Source organism: Mercurialis annua, linkage group LG4 (genome assembly GCF_937616625.2).
Source record: "Mercurialis annua linkage group LG4, ddMerAnnu1.2, whole genome shotgun sequence".
NCBI classification, from domain to species: Eukaryota; Viridiplantae; Streptophyta; class Magnoliopsida; order Malpighiales; family Euphorbiaceae; genus Mercurialis; species Mercurialis annua.
This window is the reverse complement of record NC_065573.1, coordinates 38,562,923-38,578,270: the sequence shown is the minus strand read 5'-3', so window position 1 is coordinate 38,578,270 and position 15,348 is coordinate 38,562,923. Positions and strand designations below refer to the sequence as shown.

The 15,348-nt window shown below is 31.4% G+C and overlaps 1 protein-coding gene across 1 annotated transcript; it reads left to right on the top strand.

Moving 5' to 3' along the window:
• Window positions 1-3,105: 3,105 nt before the first annotated feature.
• LOC126677352 (DNA-directed RNA polymerase IV subunit 1) lies at window positions 3,106-12,379 on the top strand. The gene is made up of 19 exons (XM_050371918.2): window positions 3,106-3,380; window positions 4,552-4,671; window positions 4,902-5,022; window positions 5,108-5,226; window positions 5,422-5,481; window positions 5,564-5,791; window positions 6,303-6,458; window positions 6,545-6,640; window positions 6,734-8,617; window positions 8,723-8,892; window positions 8,999-9,065; window positions 9,154-9,257; window positions 9,454-9,602; window positions 9,768-10,027; window positions 10,126-10,299; window positions 10,393-10,527; window positions 10,671-10,915; window positions 11,047-11,158; window positions 11,876-12,379. Exons 2-19 carry the CDS (start codon window positions 4,585-4,587, stop codon window positions 12,044-12,046), a joined length of 4,338 nt encoding a protein of 1,445 aa, XP_050227875.1. The 5' UTR covers window positions 3,106-3,380; window positions 4,552-4,584; the 3' UTR covers window positions 12,047-12,379.
• The last annotated feature ends 2,969 nt before the right edge of the window (window positions 12,380-15,348 follow it).

The window sequence follows — 15,348 nt, the reverse complement described above, 5'->3', positions numbered from 1 at the left end:
CTATTCGAAACTTGGAAACAATTTCCAGCAAATTTTTAATTTGAAAAACTAGGGGGGGGGATATGATCATTAAATACCACCACGATGCATAGTCTATAAAGACCTTTGACTTGTTGTTTTATTTTAAAGAAAGAAAAACTATATTACTTATAAATATTTGAATACAAAGCGAAAGATAAAAAGTTAGGAACAATTGACCCCCAAATTGAAACATCAAACATAGAATGTGACGCCCGAGCAAGAATATGGGCTACCATATCCACTGATCTCTTAACATAACAAAACGAACTATTAAGATAATTTTTAAATGCTTACACTCCTCGACAATCAAACCAACAAAAGAACAAACCTCTTGCGCGGAATAGAAAGCTTGAACTAGAAGTAGTGCCTTTGACTTGATGTTGAGAAGGTTAATAAATTTATAAGCCTTTCGCACTTACTAACGCTTATTTACTTTATAAATAGGTTATCAAATAAACTAATTATGAGATCATTTGAATTGTCTTAATACTTATAGAGAATTTGGAGTTGGCGATATTAGTTTTATTGCCGAGTATGTATGGGGAATATGAGAATGAAAATAACTTGTATACGGTCAATATAGTATTTGGCGAGGCTATCACGTCTTATATGCCTCATGTCAGTAAATGTGAGACTCATATAGATGGTGAATCTGTAATTGTAAATGATGATGTTGGGCAATCTGGCATACGTGTGAAAAATACCCTTGTCGATTTTTTTTATTAAATTTTATAACAAATACTTAATTTGAATTATGGATCGATAAAGTCTAAATTATGCGATCAATTTCTATAAAGATCACTTTAAGCAATTTTTTATTAAATACAAATTATATTGTAAATGAGTAAGAAATTTGTTTTCACTAAATTTATAATTTTAATAAAAAAATCAATTTAACATAGGCAAATAATAAAAAAATACAACTAATATTTAGGAATGAACTCATAAAAGAATTCAAATATTTTATTTAACTTAATTATAAACATCAACAATTTCTTTTCTGAACCAATGTAGAAAAGAAGTACTGTGCAAATTATGTAAACGAACATAATAATTGTCACAAGGCTTAATTACTTAAAAAACCTCCAAGTTATAATATTTTTTCGTTTATACCGTGACCTAAAAAAAAGTTCATTTGTACCCTTTTTTTGATTTTTTGTTTTCAACTCTACCCTAAAGCACTAAATTGAACTTTTTTTATCTAAAAAAAAATTAAAATAATCCTTCATTTTTTAATTTATTTGTATTTTTTCAAATAGAAAAAAGATGATATAATCCTTCTATTTAATTATTTTTAATATTTTCATCCTTTAATTAATTAAATTGGCAAAAAATAAAATTTTGGGGTATAATTGAAAACAAAAAATTAAAAAAGGGTACAAATGAATTTTTTTCTAGATCAGGGTATAAACGAAAAATTATTTCAAGGTTTGAGTTTTTTAAGTAATTAGGCCTTGTCACAAACAAAGAAAATGTGCGAAAACAAAATAGTATGTTTTGTAATTTTTCATTTTTGGAAATTATTATGCAAATTCAGTAAACAATAATTTTTGGCACACGTGACGATTTCATATATTCGCGAGCTTTTGTACGGTGCGGCCATGTGTATGATGAGTGTTATTGAAGAAGATAATCAGAATTCAGCGCAGAAGAAATCAAAGCGGTCCCCACAAGAATCAACGGCTGTGATGGATTAGGAACCGCGTAAAAAAACCTGAGCAGTTACACTTTTGCATTTAACCAACCACTGTGAAGCCCCACCACTTTACTAACCTCAAACTTTATGTAATTTACTGGTTTACCCTTTTGACTGTTGTTTTATCTTCTTTGGGGATGAAGACATTGTTTCTTGTTAGTACCCTTTACTTTTTCCATTAACTACACAACTACCCCTCCTCTTCCATAAATTTTATCCTTGGCAAAACAATTTTTTAGATTTAATGAAAACAATTAATTATATTATGGGCTAAACATTAAATATGTTTTCTTATTTTATCTTTATTAATAACAGTTAAGCTTTATATTATTTATTTTAATAGGACTAACAACATATTATATAAAAAAAACTTCGAAATTAAACATTCCAAATTAAAAAGTAAAACTTCTAAAATTAAACAGAAAAAATATTTACTTATGCATAATTTTTCATATATTTTTAAATTTTTTTATTATATTAAATAATATAGAGTATAAAATTAGAATTTTATTCTCAGTATATATATGAAATCGTAATAGTAAAAGTTTGAGAAACGAAAGATTAATATAAAAAAAGCGTTAACAACGTTAGAAGTTACTCAATTTTAACCTAAGCTTAAAAGGATATTCGAGATTGATTTATTTCTCTAAAATTATTAAATTTTAATTTACCAATTACCAATTGACATTTTAATAAAATTTGATAAGAAAAATTAATGTAAAATCGGAATATGGACCACATCACTTCTTAATAAACAATATATATATTTCAGCTCCATGTCATTTTTTCGGTCAAATTTCTTTAGAATACCAGTTATCTCAAAAAAAAAATCAATTTAAAACTATTTCTTAAAGTTGGACTAAAATTATGATAAAAAAAAGTTGGACTAAAATTTAGTACTTATTATACTATAAAAATGGTTCAAACATAAATGTAACTGGAGCAAAATTTCAATAAGAGAGGCAATTTTGTAGGGCACTCAACATTCTATATGAAGAATGCAATTATGATATTACAATTAAACCTAAAAAAAGGTCTCACAACAAAGATTCGCTCACAAAAATTTAACATTTAGAGCCACTTAAGTTTGATATTTTATGTATTGGCAATTTTACAACTTTGTCTAATACTCCAATATTTAAAAGCCATTATTTTCTCACCAAATTATAAATAAAATGAAAAAAAGTTAATAGCCCAAAACAAGAAAACACAAGGACCTGAAAAAGAGAACTTATTTTGACTATTTTAGTAATTTGAGCAGGCGTCCCACTCGCTCGCGAACTTTCACATAGTACTTTGAAAATGTCAAAACCGTAAATAAAAACAAAACCAAGTACATTTATGAAAACAAAATCTATAGTTAATAGACTCTCTCCTTTCCTCGTTAAGCTCCAACTTTCATCTTAAAGCCTTGAACTCGGTGATATGTCTTGTTTTCTAGTGCCCTAAACGGCGGCGTTACGGGCCCTCCCACACCGTAATTCGCCCTTAATCTTCCTTAATTATTACGCTTTTGCCACTTTGCGTACTAGTAGTTCTCATTCCGAGAGACCCATATACAGAATCCTGGAGTTCACTCTCTCTCTCTCCTCTGTTTCTCTCTCTAAAAAAGACAGAGGAAGAAGGGAATTAAAATCACATTATATTTTCTTTAACACTTCAAGTGAGTCACTCGGTTTTTGATTATTTTTCGCGGGTTAACTCAGTAATGTTGTTATTTTTGTGCATGTGGAGTACTGGGTTTGATGATCATGTTCTGTTCTTTAAAAAAATTGAGCTTTTTTTTGCATTTTTTTGCATTTGGTTTTTTTTATTGCATTCTTGTGTTTGCATGTGATTATGGCTTGTTGGGTTGGGGTTTAATTTTTTTTTTTGAATCTTTATACAATGTGTGTGGCAATTTTTAATCTTTTATGAATTTGTTTTGGTGGTTTCGTTCGTTTTTTTCTGTTCAAATCAAAGTTTTGAGCTGTTTCTTGCCTAAAATTAAGCTAACAATTAAGGGTTTATTATTAGCTTATTATACATTGACTGGTTATTGATGATTGGCATAATTGTTTTGCTTAATCTCATGGATAGTTTAGTATCTAGAGAGAATTTAATTTTGTATTGCAATGTATGATTAATTGTAGCAGTTAATTCTTTGTTTCTTGTGGTCAACTGCCATGTTTTTGAGCTGACAAAGAATGCAGATTAAGAGTGTATTATCCCGTTGAGCAATTTTTGATTTTGATTTGTTAATACGTGTAGTTGTAGCATATATTTCTTTAATTCTTCTAGCGAAATGCCATGTTTTTTAGCTGAAAGAATGCAGATTACGCGTGTATTGTCTTGTTGGGAAGTTATGGTAACATCTGTTTATAGTAGTTTCTTGATTGAGATGGAGGAATTTTAAGTGGTAGATTGTGACGATCATGGTCGTTAAAAGTCCATGGACGAGGGAGATCATGGATTTATGATTCTGATTTGCTAACACTTGTAAATTACTTCCGTCAATGGTGTAATTGTTGATTAGCTAGAAGTGAAGTAGGCTGTAAAGAAGTTATATGCTTGTTTGTGGAATTTCAATATGCATTACATCAACTATGGAGTAGTAAACTATTTTTTCACTGGTTAAGTCTTAGAAATTGTGTTTATAGTAATTTAATCAACAATCACCACTATTGCCTTATATACAAGATAACAAAGCCTGCAGATGTTTTGTCGTTTAGTAATAGACTTCGAAGGCAATGTCATTATTCCATTTTTCCATAAGAGAAAAGACAAGAAATAAATCTCGAAATATTTTAGCTTTCTTGATTTTCTTGTTCATTATGATCAAATGCTATATGCAGGGTGCCTGGTCAGTTGGAGCAAAAGTTAGTTAAATGAGGGCTGATGTGTTTGAGGAGCGGCAAGTACCATCCGCTCAACTAACAGCCATAACTTTTGGTATTTCAACAGAGGCAGAAAAAGTAGGTGGTGTTTATTTATTTTATTCTATTGCGGAGGAAATAGACAATTTAAGAGTAATAAATATTCATTTAATTCTTTTACATGCTAGGTTATTATTTTAGTTTGTGGCTAATGCTTAAAAAGGTCAATTTAAGGGCTCACAATTTTATTTGAGCACTTTCAGTATCGTACCATTGAAATGCATTTTTATTCTATCAATTAATATATGTTATGTTGCAATGCTTTACAGGAGAAGTTGGCAGTTGTAGCTATTGAAACAGTTAGCGAGGTTAACAATCCTAAGTTGGGATTACCAAATCCAACTTCTCAATGCCCAACATGTGGAACGAAAGATTTGAAATACTGTGAAGGTGGATGTACATTTTGTATGATACTTTGCTGGCTATTGATATCGAATTCCTTGAAACTGTGCTGATACGCTCTTATCAATTTCAGGTCACTTTGGGGTTATTCAATTTCCATTCCCGCTACTAAATCCATATTACCTATCTGACGTTGTACGGATTTTGAACAAAGTTTGCCCTGGATGTAAAGCTGTTCGGAAAGAGTCCAAGGTCAGGTGCCTTATCCTTTTAAACCGACCTTCCACCCTTCTTTGTTATGCTTCTTGTCACTCCATTGTCCATAAAGTTACAAAGTTTCTTGGTTCACCATGGTTTGGCGTGTATACTTTAATATTTAATGCTTATTCTCTTTGGGATGTGCTCTTTTTTGTGACTTTTCTTTTTTCCATCTTTTGCATGTATCAGAGGAATAATTCAAAATCTAAAGATAATGTGGCTAAGGAAAAGGGATGCAACTATTGTTTGGTAAGTCTGTTGAGCTTTTTACCACAGTTTTTTGTTCTTTTTAGCATATGTAGTTCAGAATAATCATTTGTGATAAAAACAGGGAAATTCAAGAGGCTATCCGACGATGAAGTTCTCTGTTTCTTCTGAAGAGATGTTCAGAAAAAATGTAATAGTCGCAAAATTCAGTGAAGCGGCAATAGCAAACAAGTCGCAGAAGAGAGGATTGAAGAAAATGTTGGCTTCTGATTATTGGGATATAATACCAGCAGATGAAGAACAAGAAGAAAACATAACAAAAATAAATCAAAGAGTACTTTCACATGCGCAGGTAACATAGCAGGGCTTTATTATATTACTTGATTCAATCAGGATAGAAGTATGGCCATGTTTGGTTCATGGAATAGGTGCGGAATGGAATAGCTATTCCGTATAAAATGACAATTCTTTACTTTGGTTCATAGAATAGGTATTCCAAGGAATCGCTATTCCATGATTTTGTGGAATAAACACTCCTTTCAAAAACTAAAGAATGGCTATTCCATTTCTTATGGAATAACTATTCTATTACATGCTATTCTATTCCACGAACCAAACATGGCCTATGATTAAAATGACATGTACGACTGCTAGTTTATAGTAGTCTTGCATGTCAACTTATGAATTTCAAGTTTGTCCGGCTCTACATTATCAAAGTGAACAATTTGGCACTTGCTCTTCATATCATCTTAATATCACTCTTTTGTGATTTTCTTGTTTAAATTTGTTGTTGCTATCTTCTCACTCTCTACTGAAATGCTAATCTTATTCGCCGTAAATGGTGGCTACTTTTCTGCTTTCAGGTTAGACATTTGTTAAAGGGCATTGATCCAGATTTTGTAAAAAAGTTTGCTTTGAATCCGGATTCAATTTACCTTAATTCTTTCTCAGTATTACCAAATTGTCATCGCGTGACAGAAATTACACATGCATTTTCCAATGGGCAGCGTTTAAACTTTGTAAGTGTCGTTTCTTTCAGTTTCTTTCTTATGTTGGTTTATTGGCATGACTGACATTTATTGCTTGAACATGGTCAACGGTGTAGGATGACCGCACTAAGGCTTACAAAAAACTGGTCGATTTTAGGGGCACAACAAGAGATTTGAGCTTTCGCGTTTTGGACTGCCTCAAAAATTCTAAGGCAAGACTATTGTCGTCTTTTAACAATTATAGACTTATAGTTAAGTTAATAGTAACACTTATATTTGTTACTTTTTACTCTTCTATTTTGCAGATTAACCGAGACAAAAATAATGATGATATAGTTGCTCAACAAAGGAAGATGAATGATTCCGCATCCAATTCATCTGGTTTGAGATGGATTAAAGATGTTGTTCTTGGAAAACGGAATAATAATTCATTCCGCATGGTGGTAGTTGGTGATTCTAATATTAAGCTCAGTGAAATTGGTATCCCTTGTCCGATTGCTGAAAAAATGCAAATTTCAGAATGTCTGACAGCTTGGAATAAAGAGAAGTTGATTGCTTGTTGTGAACTACGCATTGTTGACAAGTTTGAGATCCATGTTCGACGAGAAGGTAGAATGATCGTTGTTCGTGATACTGAGAAACTCCGTAAAGGCGACATCATTTACAGACCTCTAACTGATGGGGATATTGTTTTGATCAATAGGCCTCCATCCATACACCAACATTCTCTCATTGCTCTATCTGTTAAAGTCCTTCCGGCAACATCAGTCCTCGCAATCAATCCGCTCATTTGCTCTCCATTTCGTGGAGATTTTGACGGTGATTGCTTGCATGGCTATGTCCCACAATCGGTTGACACAAGAGTTGAGCTCCATGAGCTTGTTGCTTTAGATAAACAGCTGACAAACGTGCAGAGTGGACGGAATCTCCTTTCTTTTAGTCAAGATAGTTCGGTTGCAGCACACTTGGTCATGGAAGATGGAGTTTTACTAAGCCGCTATCAAATGCAGCAATTGCAAATGTTTTGTCCTCATCAATTGATACCTCCAGCTGTTGTGAAAGTTCCCTCACGTAATGGCAGTTTTTGGACAGGAAAGCAATTGATTAGCATGCTCCTACCTAAAGGTTTTGATCATGATTTTCCTTCAAATGACGTTATCATTCGTGACGGTGAACTTTTATCTTCTGAAGGATCTTTTTGGTTACGTGACACTGACGGTAATCTTTTCCAAAGCCTTACCAAAAATTACCCGAATCAAGTCCTTGACATTTTATTTACTGCTCAGAAAGTCCTTTGTGAGTGGTTGTCAGATAGGGGGTTGAGTGTTTCACTTTCTGATATGTACCTCTGCCCTGACTCAGACTCACGAGAAAACATGATGGATGAAGTTTTATCTGGGTTGCAAGATGCAAACCACACCTGTAATGTAAAGCAGATCATGGTGGATTCTTGTCGAGATTTTCTTGCTGGAATTGATGAGGATGATCAATTCTCCATGGCTATTGATGCGGAGCGCTTGTGCTATGAGAAGCAGAGATCTGCTACACTCAGTCAAGCTTCTGTTGACGCCTTCAGGGATGTAAATCGTGATATTCAAACTTTAGCCTATAGATATGCAAGTAAGGATAATTCACTTATGGCCATGTTTAAATCTGGAAGCAAGGGTAATCTGCAGAAAATTGTCCAGCACAGTATGTGCCTAGGTTTGCAACATTCTCTTGCTCCGTTATCTTTTAGATTGCCTCTAAAACTCTCGTGTGATACTTGGAATAAGCAAAAGTTTGAAACTGCTGTGGAAATTTCCAAGAAGTTTATACCATCTGCTGTGGTGGAAGGTTCTTTCATAACAGGCCTGAATCCAATGGAGTGTTTTGTTCATTCTGTAACAAGTCGAGAAAGCTCTTTCAGTGACAATGCTGATCTTCCTGGAACTTTGACTCGTAGGCTTATGTTCTTCATGCGCGATATACATGTTGCATACGACGGAACAGTGAGAAATGCATATGGGAATCAGCTCGTTCAGTTTTCTTATAAGATTGGTGAGCCAAACTGTAGCACTGGCAATTGTGATGCGATTGGTGACAAATCTGTGGGTTCAATGGCTGCTTGTTCTATCTCTGAAGCTGCATATAGTGCTTTGGATCAACCGATCAGTCTACTTGAAAAATCTCCTTTGCTAAATTTAAAGGTCCTCTATATTTTACCTGACAATGAAGTTAATTGAATGGCTTTGATTTTCTTGAGCCTCCTGGATTCTTTTTTTGTAAAATTATTTTTTGATTGAATTGCACAGAATGTTCTGGAATGCGGATTAAAGAAAAGCAATGCTAACAAATCAATGTCACTATTTTTATCCGAGAAACTTGGAAGACAGAGACATGGATTTGAGTATGGAGCCTTAGAAGTTCAGGATCATTTGGAGAGACTTCTGTTTTCAGACATCGTTTCTATTACGAGGATAATGTCAGATTCTTTTTGTATATTACTTTATATCTTTTATGTCATTTCAATTAGCTTTAGCATAATGTTTATTATTATTGTAACAATTGATGTGTTTTATGGGCTTTAGTTTCTCCCCTCAGAGTGCAAGCAAGACACGTTTCAGTCCTTGGGTTTGCCATTTTCATGTACACAAGGTAAAATTAATTTGATATTTTAGTTCCCTGTGCATATATGAGAATTCCTTTTCTCCAGTATGAATTGTTTAAAGTTGTATCATTCCAGAAAATTATGAAGAAGAGAAGCCTAAAAGTACTTTCCGTGATTCAAACCCTTTATAGTCAGTGTAAATCAAAAATCAATCTGCCTGATGTGCAAATAACATGCAAGTAAGTTTCTCTTGCCAGTAGATCATTTGAAACTGATTCAGATATGCCCGGAGACTGTAATCTATCGAGATTTACAATATTCTCGTTTTTCGCTTGTAATACTTTTAGCTTAAGCATGCGGCACTCGCTGTTAAAAACTCTGAAAGTCTTGCATGGAAATTTATTATTATTTTGACTTTTTTTCATTCAATTGCAGGAATTGTTCAGTAGCTGACAATCAGAGAGAAAAGGAAGACACATTATGTATAACTGTCACTGTAGTTGAGAAGTCTAAGAATTCATCAACCCGCTTGGAGACAATTCAAGACGTCGTGATTCCTTTCCTTCTTGCAACAGTTTTAAAAGGTATGCAGAACTGTCTTTTATATCATTAGGCTCATCTTTTGGATCAATTCATATGATGAGGCTCATCGTTTCTATATCTGCTAGCAAATAGTGAGCGACACGTACCTTATTATATTTGAAAAGATGTTTACTTTTTCTATAATCAATGTATGATTTAATGGTCAGGATTAATGGAGATTAAGAAAGTGGATATTTTATGGAAAGATAAGCTAAGGATATCAAAATCACGTAATCAGCCTTGCGGTGAAATCTACTTGAGGGTTTCTATGTCAGCGCGCACTGAGAAAACGAGACTCTGGAACCTACTTGTGGATCACTGTCTGCCAATAATGGATATGATTGATTGGACTCGCAGTCATCCGGATAACATACGGGATTTCTCTTTGGCATATGGCATAGATGCCGGATGGAGGTTTTTCCTCAAGGTGTGCCACTTAATTTTGACTCCTATATTGTTCTCAGCTGCTTACTACTATTGCTGGCTATTGTTGGATTTTCTACTGATAAACAACTTCTAATACAGCGATTGGAATCTGCAATAGCTGATGTTGGCAAGAGTGTGCTTCCTGAACATTTGGTTCTCGTTGCAAATTGTCTATCAGTTACGGGCGAGTTTGTTGGCCTAAATGCAAAAGGGTGGAAACGCCAGCGAGAAGATGCATCAGTCCTGTCACCATTTGTGCAAGCTTGCTTCTCTGTTAGTTATCATTTTATCTCCTGCTTCAATCTGCATTTTTTCTTGTTTTATTATTCATACGTGATTATATTTCTTAATCTTGTCTTCCTATAGAGTCCTGGCAGTTGCTTTATCAAAGCTGCGAAGGATGGGGTCAAAGACGATCTCCAAGGGAGCTTGGATGCTTTGGCATGGGGAAAGATACCTTCTGTCGGGACTGGACAGTTTGATATTGTATACTCCGGGAAGGTAACATTTTGATTTACTGGTAACACCTTCAAGATTTCAGATCTTAAGAAGTATTTCTAAAAAAGGCTTTTTATAATCTACTTTGAGGCATCAACTTCTACATGAATGATTGCTGATTCTTTCTTCCATTTTTTTCTTATTAGGGGTATGAGGTTTCAGAGCCTTTAAACATCTATGACTTTCTCAGTAGCCAAATGAGGACCGATGAGCAGAATTCTGAATTTGACGTGCCTTTGGTGCAGAATAGTAAATCTGACAAATATGGTGTTCGGGACTTTTACAAGTCTGATGATAAAGTCCGAACTAAAATATTAAATAATCTAAAAACAAGATTTTCATTTGATGATATTCATAGACTCTCCCAAGCACTCAGCAAAATCTTGAACAAGTAAGTTATTCCTGAAACAAATTCTTGGAGTTGGTTTTACTTCTTTGAGCTTGTTGAACTTTTTTTCTTAATTAATTTGTGAAAGAATTTTTAGTAGATTACCTTTTAAGTGCTTACCTTGCTGTGTGAAGGTACTCGGTTGATCAACAATTAAGCGAGGCTGACAAGTGTACATTGTCGATGGCTTTGTATTTTCATCCTCGGAAAGAGGAGAAAATTGGATCTGGGTTTAAAGATATAAAGGTATGTAAAAAGTAAAGAAAAAAGTTCCTTGCAAATCTTTTGCACATACTAATAGTATATGACGGCTTTCGCAATGTGATAATGCTTTTGGAAGATTTTAATAATTTAAAGATGTTCAGAATTGATTTCTGAAAATATAATTTCTGTTAAACTGGACGTTTTAATATGATTTAAAATAGCTTATGAGCTATATCATGGAACTGTAGAATAGTAATTTGGGGGAAATTTATTGCGAGTCGCTAAATTTTTGAGTTATTTCAATTTGGTCCTCAAACTTTTTTTTTGTCATCGAACTTTGATTTGTTGATTTTTTGCATAGTAAACACTTAAATATCATGTTGATGCTCGGCTGATTATGAGTTTTGCACAAAATATAAGGTACAATTTGCCGTAAATAATCGAAAGCCGTTTTGCTTCATATGCATTATTTCACATTGTCATTCTCAAGTCGAAACAAATTAAAGTTAGGTAATCAAATTGAGATACAATGAATTGATGGGCGTAATTTATTTTACCCTGCAATGTAGCTTATTAAATTTAATGCTTTATTGGATTATTTGGATAGTGCTTCTCCCCTAGAAAATGTAGACCTAGAGGACGGGATTAGCTATGAAATTTCGGTCTTATCCGGATAGTACTCGTTTGCAGAATACTGAAAAATTGAAATCTGACAAATTTCGTTAAATTTCATGATGTTATCCGTCTCATCTATTACAGGTAGTTAAGCATCCAGAATATGAAGATTCGCGTTGTTTTTCACTAGTTAGATTGGATGGGACAATCGAGGACTTCTCGTATCGCAAGTGTGTCTACGGTGCTCTTGAGATGATTGCCCCTCACAAGGCCAGAAGGTATCATGAAAAATTTATACAAACACGCACACCGTAGTACAAGCTTTCCAGCTTGATTAAATAAGACGGTTCTAACATCAGCAGCGGTGTGTTTTTCGACTGAACATAGTTTTGGTAAACCTGTAGAAAGGTGTACATTTTCTGTAGAAGTAGATCAGCAAGTGGTCTGTAGTTTTTTGCCCTTAAAATGTAGGGTAGTTTACTTGCCAAGCTTCTTTTTGCTCCTTTCACTATGACATTTTTTGCCTTATATTGGCAGGGAAAGTGTAGTGGAAGCAGCAACGAGAAGCTTGTGTCAAGCATTCATTTCTATTATGTATCTATAAATATGCATTTTAGCAATCAAAAAGAAAGGAAAATGTTTTCTTCACCGGAGTCCCGTAAAATAGTTTCCTCAATTTACTTGTCTGAACTCTACTAAATTTCGTTCACCCGCGTACTTACTAGGAATTTTGTTTTTGAAAATGTGGTTCAACTGCTTGGAATCGAAAAAGATCATATAAATTAGTGAATCATTGTACCATATGGTTTTCATAATTATATTAAAATTTAATAATCTATCTTTTCAAATACAATTAGTTTTACATTATGTGGTATACATGTCATGTTGCTTGTAATGCGTCTTGTTAATTTGCGTATTAATTAAATTTATTATAATTATACTATTTTTAATATAACAATTATGAACATTAAATTAATCACAGTTTTTTTTTTACAAGTAAATATAATATTTTTAATTTTTGATATTAATTGTCAATATATTTGTTTATAATTATTATATTAATCAAATTGATTATAATATGTATAATTATTGTTATGCTAGTTACAACTTCTGTTGGATTAGAATACTTTATGAATTAAATTAAAACTATTGGTTACATTAATTAATTATATTAAGAATTAAAATACTAATAAGTATAATATTATATTAATTAAATTTGTTATAATCATACTAATTTTGTTTTAAAATTATAATCACGGATAAATTATATTGAAAGCTATAAAATATATTGACTAATTAATAATTTAAACATATAAGATACATTTATCAAAAAAATTAGAGGTAGGATTTTAATTTATATAATCGCAGTCGATTTCTTTTATAAAAAAACACATCAATGAATTTCTCTTTTATTTATTAATTTGTTTTATTTTGATTGGATGAGATTATGTTTGAATAATACTACTATAAATATAAATTTTATATGTAATTTATATAAATAGTTTCATTAATAATTAAATTATTATTAAAGAAAGCTGTAGTTTAGTATGTAAAGTTAGAAGTTTTGTTGGATAAGAAATATTATATGAGTTGAATTTGAATAATTAGAAAATATTTTGTGTGTTAAATTAGAATAATCATTAGATTATTATATTAATAATTATAATTATAATTAAATTATTATTAAAAAAAGTTTTAATGTAGTAAATTAATTATCAAAAAGTTATATTCATGAATTAAGATAACTTTTAATATCTTTTTGTACTAGACATGTGAAAAGTCTTTTATTTTAGTAAATAATTAAGTTAAGTGTTGGATAACACTTTTGTATCATATAAATCAAATTAATCTATTATATTTATATGTAAATATATATTCTTTAGAAAAATCTCTCTAATAATTAATATTTATATATAATATATTTTAATTTTTATTAATTATTAAATAATAGAATTATTAATAATCCGATGTGAAACGAAGTTGGTTTCCTCAATTTTCTATTAATTATTAGAATTATTAATTTATTAAATATTAACTGTATAAATTTGTTTAATTATATTCTTTAATTGTTTGAAAATTGTGATTTGGTAATTTGGCTATCGGTTTTATTTTTAAAATACTTTGACAAGATTGTCTGTCTTCATATTACAATATTCTTTTCATTTGTCTATCTACCAAAACCAAACACACAAAAATCATTAAAATCATAATAATACCAACTTTACTTTTAAAATATTAATTTATTCATTGCTGCTAAAGAGTCACTTATTTTTCACAAGAAAGTAGGGGTCTTCCATATTTGGAACGCTACTTGGACTTTAGTGTAAACAAAGAGCCATTTAACTAAAATTATCCCCAAAAAGAAAATGACCATACCAAAAATTGAAAAAGTCCAGGCACCAATAATGAAAAATTCCTAATTCTTTTGGGTTCCTGAGCCAACCTTTTGGTACTATTACTATTATTGGATTCAAAAGTTGAAATTTTATTCTATTAGCTGCGAAAGTGTACTTGCCTTCTCTTTATTCATTGCATTTTTTTCACATCAAACAAAGCATCACTCTATTGCATTACTAAAAATGAACTTACTTTATTTTAAAAAATTATTAATGAGTTATAGTTTAAATTGTATCTGTGCTAAATAATACTTTTTTAAGGTTATGTGATCAAATTTTCTAAAATTTATGTTTTTCCTGATCACAAAAAAAATTGTAAATCAACAAATTAGAACAAACATAATCCATTATTTTAAGTAACACTAGCATATGCTCTTAATTTGTATTCCAGATTAATTATGATGATTTTTTAAAATACCTCTGCTATTTAACTCATCAACTTAATAAATGTAGTGACAGAATTAAATTAAAATGAAGAGGAGGTAAATACACAACAATTGAAGTGCCGAACGAGACGATTGTCTCGTCAAAAGAGAAAAATAATGTTAGAAGGAGTAGTAAAGCAATCAGAGACGATCGATAAACTATCGGAAATAATGTTTTAAAATGTATTTAGCAAATAAAATAATATCATATTGGTTGCATAAATTTGTAGGAAATCAATTGATATGCATTCAAATTTTTCTATAAAAAGGGAAGAACTTTGTGGTTATTTTAAGGGATAACACTACTATAACTCTGCTAAGATTTATGATATAATTTTTTTTTGTTTTAAAAGTGAATATTTACTCACCGACTTTAAAATTATCTAATTATTTTTTGCTCCAGTTAATGATAATGTCATCAAATGACTTGATAGTTCTTTTTTTACAGAAGTATAATCTAATTACGTTATCAGTTAGTTGTTTATTAGTTAAATTTTTATTTTTAAATCGGCCTTAAACACTAGCCTTACTGAAACTCAAAACCGAAATTCCAAGAATGTACTAGAACGCCTTAGCCATTTGGACTAGGTCTCACTGATAATGACTTGATAGTTAAAAATACAGTTCAGGTTAGGTTTTCAACTTGTTTTTAGTATGAATCAACCAAATTTTTTTATTAAATTATACTATATTATACAATGATAATAATAATTTTATAAATGACTTAAATAAATAAAAATATATTAATACTAGTATATTAAAGTAATTAATTTTACATGAGCCTAAGCCGATGTTT